The 22,693-nt window shown below is 42.9% G+C and overlaps 1 protein-coding gene across 1 annotated transcript in view; it reads right to left on the bottom strand.

The window, feature by feature from the left end:
• Window positions 1-19,582, bottom strand: part of CFAP61 (cilia and flagella associated protein 61) — a gene marked incomplete at both ends in the record, with an annotated part of 252,425 nt that extends 232,843 nt beyond the window's left edge. The window contains 5 exons of the mRNA XM_082670561.1: window positions 7,878-8,004; window positions 8,241-8,308; window positions 9,104-9,180; window positions 12,130-12,280; window positions 19,440-19,582. Coding sequence (XP_082526687.1) covers window positions 7,878-8,004; window positions 8,241-8,308; window positions 9,104-9,180; window positions 12,130-12,280; window positions 19,440-19,582 — 566 coding nt within the window. The remainder of the gene's footprint in view (window positions 1-7,877; window positions 8,005-8,240; window positions 8,309-9,103; window positions 9,181-12,129; window positions 12,281-19,439) is intronic.
• Window positions 19,583-22,693: the final 3,111 nt, after the last annotated feature.

Genomic DNA, 22,693 nt, shown 5'->3' with positions numbered 1-22,693 from the left:
AATAAAAGCAAATTTTTTTCCCACAGGATAAAACCTATCCTGGAGGAAAGAAAAGAAATTGGTGTGAGGAAAGGAGTTAGAGAAAGGGGAAGTATAGTGAATAACTCCTTGTGTCCCTCAGAAAGTTTGTCCTGTTAAGCCAGTGGTGGTATTCTTGCATTCTGAGGTTACCGGTTCACTTTCCAGGAGCTGATAAGGCGAGAACTCCTTGCTGCATGCTATGTAATCTGGACTCTGTTACATTACCCTGGTGTGCCCCTCTTGTAACAACTCCCAATACTCAGCAAACTTATTTTTTATATTTTTGTACATTTGTACAGTACATTCTTACTACATAATTTTTGACTTCAAAAGAATAACATCTTTAGAACTGTTTCAGAGCCAATGATGATATGTGCTTTACATAATTATTATATTATCCTAAATATAACCATATTATTTTGAATTCAAATAAATTTCTATGTTGATAAAAAAAGAAATCAGTGAATAAAGAAAAATTCAGAGAATCCAGTTTAGTGGTAGTGCTAAAAAGTGCAATGTATTTGGCTTAAACCAACCCTTACCACGAACAGTTTCAACTTGGGGTTGGAGAACCTACAGTGGGCGCCAGCTAAGCAACTAGATTTTTCTTTTTATTCAGCTGTGTGAAGCAAAGCACCTTTTTCTTTCCAAGATCTCTTGTGACCTCTAGTGGTCTTCTTTAGGAGAATCAAATCCATCATTTCTAAACCGTATATTCCATTCAAAACTTTAACATGGGTCTTGGAGCCATTTAGCTTCTACTCATTGGAAAATGTCATGATTTTACAAGTTATGGAGGACTTCGGAATGAAGTGCTTCAAAGCACATTCAGGGCCAATTAGAGGCCCCTGCACTTACACCACTGGGATCTGATCCAAAAGTCGGTGTTGGCACACCATAGTTCCAGTTGGATTGTGAACCAAATTCTATTTGCTGGGTTACTTATCAGGACTCAAGAAGACTAGCGGTGAAATTCCTAGCTGCCCTACAACTTCTTTCGAATGCTTTACGATATTTATCACTTAAGCATCAGAATGTTCATTTACATGAAATTGCTCAGAAGTCAAGCTTAAGTGGATTCCTAATAATTGAGACTACCAAACGCTTAATAAAAATAACTGCTTTAAAAGGTGAGAAGTTAGCATTTAAAGAACACCACATCTTACATTTTAAAGTCCTAAATTGACCTAACGTCCTAAATGTTGACCTAACTTAATTTTTATTATTAGCAAAAAAGCAGTACTATATAAAGGAAACTTTAAATTACTTTACAACACTGACTGACAGCACACACAATCCTTTCCTTTGTGAGTCCTCTCCTATCCCTGTGAGGACTTGAAAAAGGTAGGTTTCCCCCCAGAAAGGCCATTCCAATAGCTTCTAAATCTGAGAACATCTCAAATCCACCACCAATGATTAATCAAGCCCATTACAGATTATAAAGATGTGTCTAGAAGCACCTATGCTTTACTTCATATATTATGCAAAATACAGAACAGGAACTTCAGTAATTTGTGTCTAAGTAGAGGGGCACATTACAGCACAATTTTCCACATGGGTAAATCAAAGAAAACGGGACTGGGGATTACAGCGTTAATTTGCTGGCTCTGAATGCGTTGCTAGGTAAATGGCAGAAGGATAATTACATCCCCAAACTCTTCACTGGTTTAGTGTCTTAAGAACTGTGTTCTTCACCATTAATTATCAGTGCAAGTAACAACTGATGAAACAGATGTTGAGAAATAAATGCGGGGGAAACAAGAGAAATGAGGCAGCCTAAGCGGACGCATGGCCACGCCCATCTGACTCTGAAGTGTCCTTTTTTCCTGTATCCTTAAAGAGGGAGATCATCCACATAAGTACATTTTCCAGATACCTGCAGTCCTACACCTGTAAGTATCAAAAGTCTAATATGAACGCTGTGGACAGAGGGCCTCTTAAAATGTGTTACACTTCCCCTTCTGCAAGCAAAAGCATCAACTCTCATAATGTCAGTTATCTCTGTATTTCACGACTATATACTAAAAAGTTCTCTTTTTCTAAACATCCCTTCCTCATTACAAAGTACCCTCTGTCATCGCTTTGCCACCAGCACTATGTTCCTCTCGTGAATTGCTTCTTGCAGATTTTCTGGACCAGCAGGACATTTCACCCTCAGAGGCTGAATAAGCATGACCTCAGGGAAAGGAATTGTGAGGTTTAGTTCAGGCCAGGACAGCCTGTTCACATGAAGGTTAGCACTCATAACACTCAAGTTTTCAAGGGTAGAAGGAAGAAAGGAAGGAGGGGGTGGGAAGGAGGGACCTGGGAGACCAGCTCATAACCACCAGTTACCACGTGCTTCTAGGAGCCAGCACTGGGCGAGGCACACTCTACACCTGACTTCTCCAGCGCCCTACATCCTTGAAATGACAAGTGGGGATCTGTGAGTAAGTTAGCAAAGATGCCACTTACTTTTCAAAAAGTGAAAGAAATAGGTGATTTTTCCCCCTGTGACTCATTTATTTTGTAACTGGAAGTTTTTACCTCTTAATCTCCCTCACCTATTCCACTCATGCCCCACGCCAGAAATAGGGGATTTTGAGATAGGCTGCCTCCGCATATGTCAGTTTCAGTATTAGATTTATATATAATTTTCTATTACAATCATGTCTTGCTGAATATCTATGTCGAAAGTATATAAGCTTTAAAATGCCTCAAGAAAATGACAATTCCCATGACCCAAAGTTTGTATACTGCCTACACTTTAAGAAAATTAGGAGCTTCCAGGTTGGTGAACACGTGGAAGTTTGGGGAGACTGGTGAGCCTGGAGGGGGCACGGAGGTTCTGAGCCCCGTCCCCACACCTTGCCCTGTGCACTTCTTCCATCTGACTGTTCCTAAGTTATATCCTTTTATAATAAACTGGTGACCTACTAAGTGAAAAAAAAACAAAAAAGACCTGGAAATGTGTCTACCTCAACTGTAACCATTCCCCTCTACCCTCCCCCAAAGAACTGTCTGCTTTGCATGCACATGTTTAATCATCCATCTGGATAATTTCTAAACTGGAAATTATTTTAAATGCAACTATTTTCTACACTTAAAAAGGAACCTGTAAAATCGCACTGAAACCCACAAGTATTTGGATAAATGCAAATTAAAACAACAAATTACTATTGTATTGGAGACAGTTTTTTTTGTTTGTTTTTTTGCGGTACGCAGGCCTCTCACTGTTACGGCCTCTCCCGTTGTGGAGCACAGGCTACGGATGCGCAGGCTCAGCGGCCGTGGCTCACGGGCCTAGCCGCTCTGCGGCATGTGGGATCTTTCCCGGACCGGGGCACGAACCTGTGTCCCCTGCATCGGCAGGCGGACTCTCAACCACTGCGCCACCAGGGAAGCCCTGGAGACAGTTTTAATAACTGAAACATCCAGCATAAATGAAGGTGCAAGAAAATGAGACTCTATTGGTTAGGATACAAATTGACATGATTATTTTGGTTGAATAATTTGGTAGTATCTATTTTTAAATGTTAGTGTTTAATGCAACCTTACCCAGAAATTCCACTTGTAGGTATCTATACTACAGAGAAAAATAGCATGAATGCTTAAAAATATATGTACAAGGCTGTTTACCACAGCATTTCTTGTTATAGAAAAAAAAAAGAGGACAAATTTCCATAAATAAGGAATACTTAAATGAATTATAGTAGAACCACACGATGAAATACCACACAGCCAAGAAAAAGAACAAAATTGATCTGGAAGGTGGATGAGCTGGTACCTTAAGTGGAAAATACAATTAACAGAACATATTATCATGACTATAGACATATATGTGCATATATATATATATAGAGAGAGAGAGAGAGAGAGAGAAAGAGAGAGAGAGAGAGAGAGGGAGAGAATACACACATATACTTGCATTTGCATGTATGGTTACATACTCACATAGAAGACTGAAACAATGAGTAATTTTTTCTTTAAAATGTTTTCTGATTTGAAAATATAATTCATTTTATTAAATAAGCCCATGTCTCAAATTAATTAGCAAATGGCAGGAAAAAAATGAGAGATTTCTAAATGAAATGAAGACAAAATTACAGCAATTGTGAGACTACTTACAAGATCCTAAGAAATTAATTATCAGAAATTTGTCAAAACATAATTTAAAAAACTGCCAAGTGGCCAGAGGTAGAGCACTGGACTGAATGGCCAAGACTGGTGCAGAGGAGCCAAAGGGATGAGCCTGGGAGAAAGCTGAGGCCCAAATCCTGGAAGGGGCAGAGTTCAGAGCCACAACAACAAGAGGAAAGAAAAGAGAAGAAGCAAGTCAGGATGGGTGGGGGCTGGGGGAGGGGTCAGCGTCAGGGCAGGCAGTCACCCTCCCTCTCACCCAAAGTTCACTGGACTTTTCTTTAATAGGTATAGAATTACTCAAGTTATTCTTTTTTTTTAAGTAAATTTAATTAATTAATTAATTATTTTTGGCTGCATTGGGTCTTCCTTGCTGCGTGCAGGCTTTCTCTAGTTGTGGTGAGCAGGGGCTTCTCTTCGTTGTGGTGCGTGGGCTTCTCACTGCGGTGGCTTCTCTTGTTGCAGAGCATGGGCTCTAGGCGCACAGGGCTTAGTAGTTGTGGCTCGCAGGCTCTAGAGCGCAGGCTCAGTAGTTGTGGTGCGTGGGCTTGGTTGTTCCATGGCATGTGGGATCTTCCCGGACCAGGGCTCGAACCCGTGTCCCTGCATTGGCAGGCGGATTCTTAACCACTGCACCACCAGGGAAGTCCTATTCTTATTTCTAAAATGAGTTTTGGTAGTTTGTGTTTGAACACAAATTGTTGAATTTATAGAGTTGTTGCAGTCTTCCCTTCTCCTTTCAATGTCTATAGGATCTGTAATATCACCTCTTTCAATACTGATATCGGTGATATATTTTCTCTCTTTTTTTTCTTGGTCAGTTTAGCTAGTAGTTCATCAATTTTATTCATCTCATCTGTGTCTTTTAAATTACCAAATCCAACGGTCTCTTCTTTGTATTCAAATTATTTGATTTCCCTACGAATTATTTGATTTGCCACTTTAAGAGTCTTTGACTTCTACAATACCCCTCTTCCAATTTTTCTTTACAATCATTAACGGCTCACTTTCATCTTTCAAAATTGTGCTCTAATCCTCTGCTTTCCACTTTAAAATCTCCCCCTCAACTAGACCATCTCCGTTATTCTCATGATCTCCTCATTCATGAGAAGCCCTGTATTTCCAACTGTCTCCTGTCCATCTAGTGCTATTACTTCCACTTTCAGTTAATGAATCCACCATCCCCCCTAAAGTTGAAACCCCGAGTCACCATTAACTCATTCTCATCCTTCAACTTCTCTAACCAATTGGTAATCAAACTGCACCTTCCCTCTCAAACATTTCTTTGCATCTATGCACCTGCCTTGATCCATTCCCCAACCTGGACCTCTTTGATTCGTCACTGCCTGAATTCCAGCCGGCATCATTCTTGGCCAGACTGTTCTGTGCTCCTCCCCTGCAAGCCACTGGCCACACGAAAAGCAGTTCTTTTTAACATACAGTCCATACCATGCCTTTCTTCAGTGCTTCCTGCTGGCTCCAAGTTACAGCCTGCTCATCACACTTTTTCTGCTCTTCCTCACATCTGCCCACCTGCCTGGTAGCAGACATTCCGGGTGCTTTCCTGCCTCCACGCCTTTGCCCATCTGTCCATCTGGCTGAACTCTGACTCACCCTTCCTGACCAGATTCAGAGGCTACCTTCTCTATGAAGCCTCTTTTCTTTTACATTTTTCCCACTGAGGTATAATAATATAGTGTACAGTGCACAGATATTAAGAGTGCAGCTCGATGACCTTTGACAGCCGCGTGCGCCGCGTGCACCCCGATCAATGCACAGAGCACTGTCTCCCCACCGTATCCCTCCCACCATCACTCTTCCCTCCGCCAGAGGCAACCACTGATCTGACCTCTCCTGTTTTGTACATCTTACAAGTGAAATCAACAGTATATGGTCTTTGTTTCTATGTCTGCCTTCTTTCATTCAGCATAAGCTTTCTGAGACTGATCCATGCTATTGTGTGTACACGTAGTTTATTCCATTTCATTGCTGAGTAGTGTCCATTGTACAGAGGTACCACAGTTTGTGAACATTTACACGTTGATGAACATTTAGATTTTGGGGGGCCTGGGGGGTTGAAGCTGTCTTCATCCCTCTCTGCCCTTCCCTCCTTCAAGCTACACAGCATCACAGTTTATCATAGATGGGTCTCTCTTCCCCAGATAACTCTAATAATATTTATAATAATATTTAATTTCCTTGGGCACCTACATGTGACTGGCAGTGTGCTAAGTACTTGATTTTTATCAGCTCATCCCATCACTACAACAGTCCCATACAGCAGACAATATGCTCACACCCAGGGACAGAGAGGAAACTGAGGCCTGCGGAGGCCCAGTTCCTTCTTTAAGTTAACCCATCTGGTGAGTAGTAAAACCAAGATCAGGATCAAGATCTACCTGATGTCATTACTGCAAATTCTTCACAATTATGCCATAACACTACATGCCTGGTAAACATTAGGCTCTTGCTTTTTAAAAAATTTAGTTTCCATACTTTCTAAAGAAATGCAGCACTCATCAAATATGGCAATGGTGGGAAGTCCCTGGCGGTCCAGTGGTTAGGACTCCACGCTTCCACTGCCAGGGGCACGGGTTCAATCCCTGGTCGGGGAACTAAGATCCCCGCATGCCACGTGGTGCAGCCCAAAATAAAAACAAACAAACAAAAACAAATATGGCAATGGTTACCCCCAAAAGATACAGCTTACTCTTCACTGATAAAGGAAACAACCACCCTTGTGAAATGATTTTATAGGCCCTCTTATTTCAAAACAGCCGTTCTATTTTGCTCACAGTTTTGTGCATCAGAAACCTGGGAGGACTCAGCTGGGCAGTGTGTGCTTGAGGTCTCTCATGTGGCTACAGTCAGATGTCAGCGGGGATGCAGACACTGGGGGTTCTCCTGGGCGGCACATCCACATGGTGAATGCTGTCAGCGGTAGCCCCTTGGGGCTGCAGGCCCAGCACTGACTTGTGGCCTCTCCAGCACGGTGGTCTCAGGGCAGTCAGACTTCTGCCCCTCGTCTCCTCCACAGCGAGCATCCCAAGAGAACCAGGCAGAAGCCTCCCAACCTCCCACGTCACAGAGCATCCCTTCCGCCATGCTGTGTGGGTCACAGCAGCCATAAAACACCCAGACTCAAAAAGAGCGGACACGGAGCCCACCTCTTGATGAGAAGAGTGGCCAGGCCACATTATAGGAGAGCATGCAGGACGGAAGATGGCCTTCTTTGGAAAACAGAATCTGCCACAGCCATTGCCTTGAGATTGCTGACCTTCAAGGCATGTCATGTGGGCCGTGGATGGTAAAGACTTTCAGCTTGGAAAACTCCCCTTTGGGGTCAACAGAATCCTCATTCACTGAATGCTGGAAAATAGGTGGGCTTTACTGGGGAAACTAAATAGGCAGAATCATTTCTATGTTTGTTTTATTTGAGAGTTATTTCACTCAGTGTGGAGCCAAGGATTGTGTGTCTTCAGAAACCCTTAAGTAGGAAATGCACAGCTTTGCTGACCACACGGCACCAAATGGGTCTCATCAGATATTCAGTCCTGCAAGTTATGTCATCAAGGGGAATTGTAAACATCTCCAGATGAAGTAATGCTTCTGGGTATTATAAAGCGATTTCATTCAAGCTATAATCACTTACTGTAAGAAGTGGCAATTTTTAAACTCTTTGTAAGGTAACCGTCAGGGTAAAGCTTAGGTAGCAAAAGACACGGCTCCACACTTACCTGGCTTTGCGGATGTGTAGCTGAGGGTAGTGGCTGTGCCTGTGACATATGTGCACGGCAAAGTCCTCATCATATGTCAGGCTTGGAATGTTCCCCACTTGGTCGAACACAGTTATGAGAGTCGAGCCTAAATCCCAGAGACAAAGAAGTGAGGCCTCGATTTACCAAGGAATAACTTTAGGACTTCAGGGCAAATGTAGTTTCCATTCTAATGTGTGTTTTAATTGTTACAGTCGAATGGGCACATTATACATTGAGGACCTGGAGACCCGTGGTTCTTATGTCCCATCCCCAAAGCCCCATTTTAAGCACAAATTTCCTACGTTAGCGACTGGGGTCAGGAGGTGGTGGAGGAGGACTTACCGAGGCTCATGTAGGACGGCACGATGAGGAATATGAAGTGCAGGTCTGGCACCGCCTTGAACACGGTCCTGGCGAGGGAATGGGAGGGGACGGGGTGTCAACAATCCTATTAGCCAGCACCTGGCGAGACGAACGCCTTCACTACAAAAATGAGGCGTTCATAGATCCACCTGGGTGCCCTGCTCCCTGCCTGCAAAGGCAAGAACGTCTTCGAGGCAATTCCTTTTTCTTCTCTGCTTTTCCCTGGATTCCAAATGCCCCCTCTTCTATCTGTTCCACGGAGGCAGCGAGAACCGAGGCACCATGTCCACGCGGTGCACCAGGTTTCTGCTGAGATTAACCTTTGCCCTGGCATCTGGATGGTCTGGTGTGACACTGCAAAGTGACTTGAGAGCCGAGGCCACCACCCCCAAGTGTCTATGCAGCCTGTCAGAGACCCGTTGTGGCGGAAGCCCTGCGGGTCAGGTTTCTGCAGGCGGTCCTGTTAATAACATGTCTAAGGATGAGATTGAGGAAAACTATTTTTAGAAACATCCAAGCCTGTGACCTCTTCTCTTCCCCTCCTCCCCCCAAATCCATTTTTTTCAAATGACCGTGTGACCTGTTTGCCTCCAACAGTGGTAGTTAAAGGCGTCCATTCAAAGGAAGGATTGTATTCTTTCAGAAACATCACCACCGTTCAGAGTAAATGCTTGACTAGAGCCAGAAAGTACAAGCAAATTGAACACCTCAAAGAATTTCCTTTAAAAATATTTTTTTGACTATCCAGATAGTTAAAGACATGATAAAGACATGAACGTGTCTCGTCTACGATGCTGCTGCCACTGCCCCATGTCACTGTCTGCCATGCCATGGCCACTCACCGAATAATCTCTTTGCAGCAGCCGACAGAATACTCGTCCACGGCCACAAAGAGGTGCATGAACAACGTGTTCAGAGGCTGCAGAAGAAAAGAGGACATGATTAGAGGCTGAGTCAGAGCAAGGGGAGGGGTGGGAGATAGGGGGAGGGTCTGGGGGCAGCCATGGCACAGAGCTGCCTGGTGTCGATGGAAGATATTTTATGTCTAAAATAAGGAGACACCCAGGCAGAGTTCGAGCCACTTTCTGTCCTCCTAGCTTGGAATTATTCAAGGAAAGGGGGGGTCGTAAATGAGTCCAGCGTGTCGGGCCCTTCCTCCCGCCTCACTACGGCCGCGGGCAGGGGGGCGCCTGCGGGGGACTGAAGTCGATTCTGAACTCAGTGGTCTTGTCCCCAGGGCGCCTCAGCCCAAGTGAAAGACAATCCTCCTCCCCCGGGGCTCTGGAGTCAGCAGCTGCTGCTCTATTCAAGTGACACCAGGGAAAGCGCCTCTCATGAATTTGGAGGATGGAAGGCAGATGCCCCACTAGGAATCCAACGGCTTGTTTTGTTCAACATTCCCAGAGTCAGAAGCAAATACTATGCTCGGGACCCAGAAAACCTGGGAGCGGAAAACAAAGTAGCAAGATTCTAATATGGCTTTCGGGTCACATCTTCAGGGGTTTTAAAGAATGCTGCCCCGTAACTTTTTTTTTAATTTTATCGAAGTATAGTTGATTTACGACACTATTAATTTCTTCCGTACAGCAATGTGACTCAGTTGTACTGAAGACTTTCTAAGTGGCTGGTCATGAGGAGTTGCTCTACACATCCCCACATCCCTCTGTTCAGCTCAGTACCCCTGTGTTTATGGACAGATCCTCAAATTCTAGAGACAATGCAAATGGGAGGGGGCTGAGTGGTGAGGTGAGGGCAGTGCTTGCACCTCGATCTGGACAACAGGAGCACTTCTGTGTCTCTTGTTTCCTGAGCAATTTCATAGACGGCCTTGGGTGACCACCTGCACATCCGTGTGCCTCGGTCTCCCCTCCTGTTGGTTGGCACGTGCCCTAAGAACACTCAGAAGGTGTTTATCAGACATAAAATGGCGAGAGAAGAATCATGAGTTTAGTTCATGAGCTTGAAAACTCCCCAGAGGCAAGCAACACGAACTCCAGAGTCCAGATAACAACAGCGACAGTGAGAGTTCAATGTCGCAATGTGAGCACTTCCCATGCATGGACTCACCTAACCCCATGGCATCTGCTTTACATTCTGGTCAGGACTCGCCTTGCTAGCTCATGGTTTATTACTTGGCTGATTTATCCCCCAAATTCTCTCTTCCACCAAAAATATTACAGTTCAATATTTATTCCTTAGCTTTAAGATAAAAATCATTATTTTAGTTGCAGATACCCCCGGGGTAGGTAAGCCATTAAGTCATAAGCCTCTATACCCATGCTGTCCAATGGGAAAATAATTCAAGCCACAAATGCTGGGAACATATGTAATTTTCAAGTTTCTAGTAGATATATTTTTAAAAAGAAGTAAACAGGTGAAATAAATGTTAATATGTTTTATTTAACCTAATATATTCACATTATTATCCTTTTAAGAAGTAGTAAATATAAAAATTCTCAACAAGGTATTTTATACTCTTTTTTTTCCTACTGAGTGTTTGATGTCCAGTGCATATTTTATACTCAGAGCTCATCTCAGTTCAAACTAGCCACATTTCAAGTGCCCAAATAGCTACATATGGCTGATGTACCCTCCAGGACTGGCCCAGCTCTACACTATTGAAGGAAGTAGTTTAAAAAGAAACAATTTTAAAAGAACAAGAAAAGGAACAAAAGGGGAAAGAATTTAGGAAGAATGGTGTTAATTTATAATTCTCAAAAAGATAAAATCATGACCCTAATGCAAATACAAAATGCACGTATCAGAGATTGATTCAACCCATCAATCCATGAGGTGACCAGTGAGATGATACAAAACGATTCATTGCACTTGAGACGCTGGCTTCAGGCAGTTTTAATGAGGAAATGTTAGAAGATTGCCCAGCTAGATACAAAAGAGTTCAGGTCCCACTGGGCCAGAAACTGTAACCTTTGAGGTTATCTCTTCCACCACACTGAAGTTATTTACATCTCAAATGAACAAAAATCTACCAGTTCATCACTGTTCCTGCGGAACTGTAAAATAGCTCAGTCAATAGAAAATCAATCAAAAGTACAAGCACAATGGAAAGAATCTTGTTGGTCTATTTCCAAGCTTGAGATAATTTTTCTGACAGTGGTGACTGCGAGCGCAGAGGACCAGGGGGAGGCAGCCTCTAGCTGAACAGATGCTGGGTAACTAAGTGCTGGGCTGTGCGTGTTTGCGTGTGTGCGCACGCACGAGTCCACTCGTTCACACAGTTGCCGTTCCCCAGGGCTCCGGGACGCACTCTTGAACTCCACCGACAGGGCAAGTGTGCTGCCCGCAGTTGCAGCCTCAGCTCTGGCTCTCTGCAGCAACTGGCCCGGATGCTAGCCTGGCTCTGGCAGCCGAGGGACAGCTCAGGCTACCAAAGCCCAACTCCCCGAGACCCGATGACCTGGCTTCTCTGGGTCGACAGGGTGTCCTGTGTCCGCAGCTGGGAGACATCAAATAAGCCAGAGCCCATGAGGGCACTTTGAAAATTACAGAGCATGACTTGAATCTGAGGCCCTGTTGTCATTATTTCAGGGGCAGATGTGTAAATGGCAGGTCCCTCCCAGCAGGTCAAAGACTTGGGAGCACAGCGTGGAGGCCTGGGAAGCGCAGTCCTGATGCTCCACTAATTCCTTGCCGTGCCCCACCCCCAGTCCTCCTCTGAGGCTTCCTGCTCTCAGACTCCCCTTCCCTCTCCACCAGATAAGTTCATTTCTGTCTGTCATGATGTCACACACTTTCTGTTGTGACTTTTGAACTGCTCAGTCTAAAAACTGAGAAGACCTATATGCAAACATAGGACTTCCCTTCCAAATTCAAGCTGTTCTCATAAGCAACGTGCATGGTTACTCACTGTGCATGGGATTTCACTGTCCATCTCCCGGAACACGGACACCCAGTCGTCCTGTGGGGCGACATTCCAGCTGGGATAGTCTAGGAAGGTGGCCTGGGCCATGATCTCCTCCTGGTCATTGTGGAGGGTGATGGCAAGGTTTGCCTTCTCCCTGCGGAAACGATTCCAATTGCACACATGAGGAAGGTACCAGAAGTGAGATGAAGAGGTGTCGTTTTCTCCCACCTTTGGCTACTGGATCTTGGCAACCACTGCACGAGATATGATAGCCTGTGGAAGAGGTGGGAGCGATGTGGCAGCAAGTATGGAAGTGCACCTTTCAGGACATCTGGTGCTACCAACCCCATCTTTACAGAAAATTACACTTCATTAGAAAGGTGTCACGTCTATGATATAACGTGTCCAATACCCCTCCCTTGGAGACAGGCTGGGGAAACCGTTGACCGTAGTCTTCCCCATCCTCTCCATGTTGCCAGCTCCACTGTGTTGCCCTAAACACATACATTTAGGATGGCCAACTGGCCCACGTACGTGTCCCTCACACACATGCACTTCCAGTACTTAATTATTTTCTTTAAGCCAGTTCACTTTTGGCTGAAATAAGTCTATTTCAATAAAAAAATTTTACATCGCTATCATAAATGGAAAACCATTATACCTTCCTATAAACAGAAGGTAACTATAAAAATGAAGAGATGACACTTAAAACAAAAATTGCTCTGGGGCTTTCCTGGTGGCGCAGTGGTTGAGAGTCCGCCTGCCGATGCAGGGGACACAGGTTCATGCCCCGGTCCAGGAAGATCCCACATGCCGCGGAGCGGCTGGTCTCATGAGCCATGGCCGCTGAGCCTGCGTGTCCGGAGCCTGTGCTCCGCAACGGGAGAGGCCACAACAGTGAGAGGCCCGCGTACCACTAAAAAAAAAAAAAAAAAAAAAAAAAATTTCTTGCATGGTTTGAGTCAAATCACTTGGGTCCCACCAGAGCTGTGGGCACCTTTGGGAAACACTGTGCTTAGGACAGCAATCTCAGCACCTCCAGCCACCATCCCCTCTCACAGGAAGTCACAGTCCTCAGCCACCGGGGACTCCACCAGGGGTGCCCCTGGCCCAGGCACTGCAGCTGGCTGCCCTCTGGTACCAAGAACAGGGGATCCACACAGGGCGCTCATTAGCGGGAGGAGGTAGCCCCCCAGCTCCTCCCGTCTGATTCACTGAAGCCCCTACCCCTCATTCCACTCCCGCAGGGCTCCCTCCAGCTCCTGGTCCTCTGGGGTCCCTTGCTCCGGGCTCCCAGAGCCACGACCTATGGCTTCACACTGACAGTCCTCGCTCTAATCCAGATGAGAAAAGGCCCAGGGCACGGGACCACGGAGCATCAGCAATGATAGTGATAGACGTGGTGGAGGAGGAAGTGGGCAAGAGCTGGGACCAGGCAGCTGCCATCCCCTCAGGGAAGCAAGGGAAATGTGTTCCTGGAATCCCAATTTGAACTTGAAATGCATTTATCCATGGGAACCTAGGGTGGCGGTTGTGTTCTGTAGTACAATTAGCATGGTACTATATGGCACAGACATTGTAGATTAAATAGGCTTTTGTGGGCAGCCAGTCACCAATAACATTGTTTCAATGGGAAAATGCACTGCAATTTCCAGAGAGCCTGACTACAAAAAGTAACTTTGGCAGCATATCCTTTTGTATGTACAATTTCACTTCTTATTACCTCTCAGCCAGTAGGTCCTCTACAGGACAGATAAAAATCATCATGGGAGCAAAAGAGGGAGAGGAGGGAAAAAGGTAGAGGGAGAAGGTGTGTTTCTTTAAAGCTGGTTTAAAATTATTCTTTGTAATAAGCCAAATCCAAACCAAAGGAGCCCTTAAAAATATATAGACACAAGCACGAGCACAGGTATGTATTTCACAGAAAATATATTAAAGCTCGAAGATATTATCCAGCAATAGAAATTAGAGTTCTTTTCATTAGAGCAGTGCTTCATTTATTCAATTGGTTTAAGGAGTTTTCCAAGTTCAGCCAACACTCGCTTTACTTAATCGTACTCGGTGGAAATCTTGGTGAAACAGTGTCTCCATTTTCTGCCTCATTAAGCAGTGTGAGTGAAACAGGGCTCAGAGTCCCTTTACGTGCCCCTCCTCATGCTCTGAACCGTGGAGCTTCCGCCCCCCCTGACTGCACTGTGCCATCTGCACACCAAGTGGCCACTCTTGTGGCCCTTTCCCCACTCACCCGCTCTGCCCAATCCGCTCATGTCCTCCCCTAAAACTGAGCAGGGTTTTTAGGTGAGACCACTGTTACTCATTCCTGTATCTCTGTGACTGAGCCAGCAGTCAATAAAAGGAAACTGAATAAACGAGAAAAGAAACCGCCAGTTTTAGAAATGCCCGTAAGATGGGTCTGGAAGCTTGAGGCTGGCCGGCGAGGGGATGGGAGTTAGTTACCTAATGTGAAAACGAAAGGCTACAAGGGCTGGGTAGCAAGGGAGCTGTTTGGGGAGCTCCAGGACACTAATGAAAATGTAAATTTACTTTTACTTCTGAAAATAGGCTGGCTTCTAAGGCAGGTCTCAACATTATAAGGGCCCCATTTTCACATTAAAAAAACTTTCACTACTCCCCTCCCACATGATGTAAGTTATGCTTTTTGTACCTGCCAATTCAGAAAATACATAAACACGTCAGACACATGGATTCCAGGAACCTTACAGCCACTCCAAGGTCCAGCAGGGGTAGGGTGCTCAGGGACCAGGGACCAGGGACCGGCACAGCACATGTCCAACACATTCTATTGGATGAGTCACAGCTCCAGGCTGATTTCAGAGGCAGAGACTACAGTGCAGGGAGGAACACAGAAGCCCAGAGAATAGGGGAGGCATGGGAGCCTCCAATGTCATCAACGCCCACACCTGCTTTAGCTGCAACACCAGAATTAACTTGATTTCACGTATTGTATGTATTTACATTTACATACGTATAATTATATATCTAACATATATTTTTATTTTCATTCAACTCATGTATTCTAATTTTTCTTTTTTGACGCATGATTATTTATTATTGCATTTAAAATTTTTCAAATATATGGGCGTTCCTTAATTATCTTTTTGTTATTGATCTCTAACTCCATTGCATTGTTGTCAAAGAACTTGCTTTGTGGTACTAACCACTGCTGGGGTTGCTTCATGGTCTAAGAGGAAGTTAGTTTTTATACATGTTTCCATGTCTACTTGACAAGATTATGTATGTTCTAACACTGGCTACAGTGTTCTACATATATCCGTTAGATCAAGTTCTTTAATTGGGTTCTTGTTGAAATCTTTTCTGTTGTAACTGATTTTCAGTTTGCTTGACCTTTCATTTATTTTGTATTTATTTATTTATTTTGCGGTCCACGGGCCTCTCACTGTTGTGGCCTCTCCCGTTGTGGAGCGCAGGCTCTGGACGCGCAGGCTCAGCGGCCATGGCTCGCGGGCCCAGCCGCTCCGCGGCATGTGGGATCTTCCCGGACCGGGCACGAACCCACGTCCCCTGCATCGGCAGGCAGACTCTCAACCACTGCGCCACCAGGGAATCCCGACCTTTCATTTATTAACAGAGGTATATTAAATCTCCAATTATGATGGTGGGTATGTCTATTTCATCCTTTGGTTCTATTGACTTTTTGCTTTATATATTTTATGATTGTCATTAGGAGCATGCAAGTTTAAATTGTCACACCTCCCTCAAGCACAAAACCTTTTATCATTATATTGCTATAATGACCCTCTTTATCTGCAATGATCCTTTCTGCCAAAAGTATATTTTGTCTGCTATTTATAGAGCAACAGTAGCCTTTTTTTGGATGAGATTTTGGCTGGCATCTTTTTTTTCCCAAATACTTTGACTTTAAATCCTTCTGTGACTTTATATATTAGGTGTGTCTCTTACATGTAAAATATGACTGCTGTTTGTTTTGTTCTGTTTTTAGCCAATCTGCCCATCTTTCTCTTTAAACTGAAAAATTTTGTTCAAATACATTTATTTTGATTACTGATATAACTGAACTGTTTTCTATCTTCCTATTACATGATTTTAACATGTTCTATGTCTTCTGTTTCTTTTTTCTTCCTTTCTTGCCTTCTTTGAGATTCAGTTTGTTATAAATTTCTTGTTCCATTTTCCCTCTATAGATCAGAAGCTATAATCTCTACACCTATCTTTAAATGATTATTCTAGCCACGTTAACATATATTTCTAACAAGGTCTTTACCCTCTGCTCCAGTTATCAACTGACATGTACCAAACCACCCCTAAGCTTAGTGGCTTAAAACAATTCATTATTATCCCTCATGGTTCTGTGGGCTGGCTGGGCTTGACTGAGAAGTTTTTGGTTGGGATCTCTCAGGTGATGGCAGTCAAGTGGTGCTGGTGGCCGGAGTCACCTGACTATCCAATGTCTAGAACAGCTCCACTCATACTGTTAGCAGTTGATGCTGGTTGTTGGCTGGGAGCTCGGCCGAGGATGCCAAGTAAAGCACCTGCGTGTGGCCACATGACTTGAGCGTTTAACAGTATGGCATCTGGGTTCCAAGAGGGAGCATTCCAGAGCCCAGTGGAAGCTGCAGACTTCTTATGATCTAGACTTGAAGTCATAAAACATCACTTTTACTGACTTCTATTGGTTACACAGGGCCAACCCTGATTCAGGACAAGAAGGGACTACAAAAGGACTGAATGCAGGACATGTGGCTCATGGGAGGGAGGGGGAGCACCTCTGAATACTAGCTACCAACCCTCCCCCTGAACAATATCTTAAGAGTACTTTCAATCTAATCACATGACTCCCAATTTATCTGCTATTTTTGTCCTGTATTTTAGCTAACTTATTATTCATATCTTATAACTTACCATTTACATTTAATACCTATATTAAATTAGTCATTATTAATGTTATTATTTCATACAAGCTAGATTTTTCTCATATTTGTACATATTTTTGTTTACATTCCTTCTTTTATCTTGGGTTTTCCAGCTGGGATATTCTTCCGTCTGCCTAGAGTATATTCTGAGGAATTTCCTTAATTCAGAGTTCACTGGTAAACTAGCTTTTGTTTGTCTAAAAAATGCATTCATTTTCCCCTAGGTATTGAAAAATTGTTTCTCTAGGTATACAATTCTAGTTCAATGTTATTTTCTCTCCAATATTAAAGACAGTCCACTATCTTCTGGGTACCATTGTTGCTAGTGAGAAATCATCATTGGTCTAATTTTTAGTTGTTTGCAGGTAATTTGTCTTTTCTTTATAGTTACTTTTCAGATCTTCTCTTTAGCTTTGGTGTTTTGCTGTTTCATTATGATGTGGTTAGTTGTAGAATTCTCTGTGTATTTTTCCTATTTGGGATCCACTGAGTTTTCTAGAAGAATTGGTGCTTCTCAACAATTCTGGGCCATTATCTCTTCAAATATTGACTCTTGCACTTCCTATTATCTCCCTTTAGAAGTCTGATTAGACCTATTTGTTAAATATTCCATTCTTACTTTTTGTCTCTGTCTCTTTGTGCTGAATTCTAGGTGATTTATTGGTATTGATGCCCCAGTTCACTACTTCTGTCTTTAGCTGTGTCTATTACAATGTTTAATTCATCCACAGAGCTTTTAATATTAACTCTATTTTTTTCTAGATGGTCTATTAGACTTTTTTTAATTCTCATTTTTCATTTTTATGGTCTTTTAAAACATATCTTCTCACTTTAGACAAAGTAAGCATAGTTATTTTATATTCTTTGACTTAATATCTGAAGTCTTTGAGAGTCTGATTCTGCTGTATAGTTTTTTGTTGTTGGTTCTCACTAATGGTGAATGTCTCCTTATATATTTTTGATTTTTGACTGTGAGCTCATGTTCCTTGGAATTTTATCTGTGAGTATTATTTGAAGTCTGAGCTGAAGCTCCACCCCTTCAGACCTGAGCTGTACTTATTTCAGTGGGTCTCCTGGACACACTACTAACGTGCAACCACTTTTAATCAAATTCTCCACTTCCTCTACTTTATTCAGTCTATGAAACTAGTTTAGGTGGTCTAAAAATGCATTCATTACTTGGGAAGTTTTGAAGCTTTTGGGGACCATGCAGATAATTAACACAGACTTTGAATCAACACGTGCTTATGAATTCTTGGGGAAGGATTTATCCCCCTTCATTCATGCTGAGGTTGAAACAGGCTAGTTTCCTTACTTTTATGCAGTGGGTTTGTCTCCTTCATCCTTACAAAGAACTGCACAGTTTTATACAAAGAAATCTAATACTTCCCTCCTTAAGTGGATGGAGTATTCATCTTCTGTTCTTTGTGAACCTGTCAAAACAAAACTGTGAGGTTTCTAGAATGCAGCAAAAATCCTCAAGGAGAAAGTGGTGTGGGTTCCTGCTATTGTCCTGAAGTTTCTGATTTCATTTTGACAATGTTCTCTGCACAGTCCATACGTGTGTGTGTGTGTGTGTGTGTGTGTGTGTGTGTGTGTGTATGTATCAACATGTTTCCATCCAGAGGACATCATTAAGGTGTTTAATTCACCATAATGTCAAAAAAAATGAAATCATTTCATTGTTATACATATTTTTAAAGATTTTTATACACATATTGTTCTCCAACAAAACTGTGCCAAATTTACGTTACATTCATCAGTGTGGTGATCAGAAATTGCAAATTTTAATGTCTTAGGCTGGCCTAGTTTAAACATTTCAATTGTATTTAACCTGAAGCTTTATGAAATCCAAAACACTGTGCTCTCCCTTATCATTTTCAATAAAAATAATGAGGAACAGCATATAGGATATTCATATTCTGGTGTCCAAAAAAAACAAAACAGGGAGAAAAAAGATTTAAAAAAAAAACCTAGGCATATTTTGAAGATTAGAAGAACATTTCAACAGGAGTGGCTAAGAGCACATCCAGGCTTTGTCACTTACTAACTGCTGGACCTTGGGCGAGCCTCCACTCTCTCATCTGTAAAATGGGCATGACAGTGGCTACCTCAGAGTTAAACAAGACGATGTTGGCAAAGCACAGAGTCTGAAAGAAAATAAATTCTCAAAACGGGTAGCTAAGTGACTCTACTAGTGGGTGGGGCAGTTGAGATTTGAACCCTAGTTTGCCTGAATCCAGAAGTCATGAGAAGTCTTTTCAATTTACATGTTGTTACAGGACTTAGCGATGGTTGTTCCCAGAGATCTCCCGCTCAATAGGGCAGATTTTCCTGCTGCCCTTTCCTCACCAAGCCCCACAAGGACAAAGGAGTGGAGCCCCTTTGCTATGTACTTACAGAAGAGAGATGATATTAAGACTCCCAAACAGCTTCTGGGTAAATTTTCTAATGAGGTTTTTGATGCAATAAATATCCTGTGACTCTGTTCTTCGGCAGTGAACCACCTCCACCTTTCCTCTTGGAGAAGTGAGTACTGACATTTTTGATCCTGTCCCCGAAAGAGAGAAAAACAGCCCACAGTTAGCCTGAGATGACAAGCCAGTCTGGCTTCAGTACTTACGAAACAGGACATTCCTCCAATTTCCGTGTGGTCAGAGTGAGCGTGGCTGGTGGGACGCATCTCCCCTGGGGGTAGGCTGTGACGACTGTCCCCAAAAACCAGTTGACACGTGTCTCTCCAGGAGAATGATGTTTCTGAGGACTGGCCTGTCTAGAAATGTCTGCAACTGTATTCTTTGTTTCCCACAAAGCTGCTTTAAAATATTCAAACAATAGGACTGAAGAACATTGAAAGGAATTATTTACTGATTCAGGCTCTTCATATTTAATCAGCTGCCATGGCACGTGGTCAGGAGTTACAGGGGAAAAACAGTTGCCGCCCATGGTCCATACAGAGCTCCCCAAACTGGAGCCCTGAGAGGCAGCAGTCCTGAGAGGTATTTTGAAGGGAAAAGAGTACTGTGGTCAAATAAGTGTAAGAGGCACTGCTTGCAAAGGCCTTCTGCAGGGGCCGCTATGCCCATGAAAGTCTCTGGGAAGCTCCAGGATACAGTACCTGCTTTCTTTGTAGAACTCAGCCTTTCCCACAGCCAATCTGAGGAGAATCTCTAATGACAGCAATGGTGGAGAGTCTCATGTTCAGAGAGACACGGTGGGGATGCTGCTGACAGAACAGCAGGCAGCAAATGAGCTCAATCTCTCTCTCTCGATGTCTCGAGGCCTCAATGTGTGTGTCTCTCCCTCCCTCTCTGTCTCCTTTCCTCCCTTCCTACCTCCATCTCTCCCTCCCTTCCTTTCTGTTTCCTCTCTTCTTTTTGCCTAAGGAAAAACATCTTATTTTAGCCATTGGGAAGTTCACTTCCGCCATTGCACTGACTCTAAGAGCAGTGTGGGGACTTCCCTGGTGGCACACTGGTTAAGAATCCACCTGCCAATGCAGGGGACACAGGTTCGAGCCCTGGTCCGGGAAGAACCCACATTCCATGGAGCAACTAAGCCAGTGCGCCACAACTACTGAGCCTGCGCTCTAGAGCCCGCGAGCCAAAACTACTGAGCCCGTGTGCCACAACTACTGAGCCCACGTGCCTGGAGCCCGTGCTCTGCAACAAGAGAAGCCACTGCAATAAGAAGCCCACAAACTGCAACAAAGAGTAGCCCCCGCTCACCGCAACTAGAGAAAGCCCGCGCGCAGCAACGACGACCCAACACAGTCAAAAATAAATAAATAAATATTAAAAAAATAAAAAGAGCAGCGTGGAGCGTTCCCAGTGCCCTGGAAGGCTGCCCCATCCCAAGGTAAGCACCATTCTGACTTCTATCACACAGATGCCCTTGGCCACTTTTTGAATACCCTATAAATGGAATTATACAGTGTGTATGGTTTTCTTTCAGAACACAGCATTATATCATTTGCCCTTTTGATGTTGTTTAGATATATTCTTGCACAAATTTCATGATGACTGTATTCCAATAAAATTTTACTTTATGGACACTGAAATTTGACTTTTATAATAGTGAGTGTATCCTGAAATATTCTTTTGGGTTTTTTTCAATTGTTTAAAAATGTTTTAAAAAAATTCTTAGCTCATGGGCCACACAAAAAATAGATAATGTGCTGAATTTGGCCTATGGGCTATCATTTCCCGACCACCAGAACAGTATTTTAAAAATACAGAGGTAAAAATAATCATTAACCTAGAATTCTATACCTACCTGAATGATTATTCAAAAATGAAAGTGAAATAAGACAGTTACTACAAAGACTGAGAGAAATTACCATTCAAAGAACCCAGTTGAAAGGACGAGTAAAAGATGTATCTCAGGAAGAAGAAAATTAAACTCAGAAAGGAGCGGAATACAGATGAAACGCTGGGGAGAGACTAGTAAACATGCATGTGCATCTAAATAAGCACTGATGGCCAGAAAAAAAAAAAGTAATAATGATGATAAATTTTGCTCTAAAAACAATAGCTGAATTGAATTACCAGACAATTAAAAATTTGTGAGATGGAAGGAAGGCAATCAGAAATAAAACATTCTAAGGTGTTTGAATCTTTTAGAGGCAGCTACAGATGATTAAACTTTGTCAAATCAATTGCGTTGAGTTACAAATTTAAGGGAACTCAAGGGAAATACCTTTTTATTTTAATAGCTATGTATTTATTTACTTCTCTTTATCGCAGTTATATAAAATCTCATTCAATTTATCCAAGATTTGAAAAATGAGATAACTTTAAAATGTTTAAATAATAATACGGTGGTACAGAGCTATGGCAAATGTTTTTATATCAGTTACGAATGACTTCCGTTTGAGAAATCAGCATAAAAATTTTTTTGAAAGCACTATTATTTTGAAAGCAGAGGTAGATGTGATAGTTCTATGTACATAAATATATAAATAAGTGACTTGTAACTGTCAAAAATTACCAATGAGCCATCAAGCCATGAAAAGACATGGAGGAATCTTAAATGCATATTACTAAGTGAAAGAAGCCAATCTGAAAAGGTTACACACTATATAATTCTAATGATATGACATTCTGAAAAAGACTCATTGAAGACAAAAAGTCAGTGGTTGCAGAAGCAAAAGGGGAGGGAGGGATGAATAGGTGGAGCACAAGGATTTTTAGGGCAGTGAAGCTATTCTTTACCATTCTATTATGATGGATACATGGCAATGTATTATTTGTCAAATCCCATACACTGTTCAACACCACGAGTGAACCCTCTGTTAACTATGAACACTGGGTGATGATGATGTGTGATGTGTCAATGTGGGTCCAAGGAATGTGACAAATGTACTACTATTGATGGTGGGGGGGTTGGAAGGGTCGGGAGAAATAGGAATTTTCTGTACCTTTCATTCAATTTTTCTGTGAACCTAAAACTGCTCTGTAAAAATAAAGTCTATTATTTAAAAATTCTCTTAGCCATTTGCGTGCACATAATTAATTTTTCTGTTTCCGAAGACAGGTCAAGAACTATACCAGCTAACATTTACTGGGCACTTTACATAGATTTTCTCTTTAAACCTGGTGAAATAGATATTATTTTTGTCGTATAGTTAAGGACACTGGGGCTAAGAGAATTGA

The sequence above is a fragment of the Grampus griseus genome (assembly GCF_964374135.1).
Source record: "Grampus griseus genome assembly, chromosome: 14".
Classification (NCBI taxonomy): domain Eukaryota; kingdom Metazoa; phylum Chordata; class Mammalia; order Artiodactyla; family Delphinidae; genus Grampus; species Grampus griseus.
Note: the sequence above shows the minus strand (reverse complement) of the source record. Positions and strands in the feature narration are given on the sequence as shown.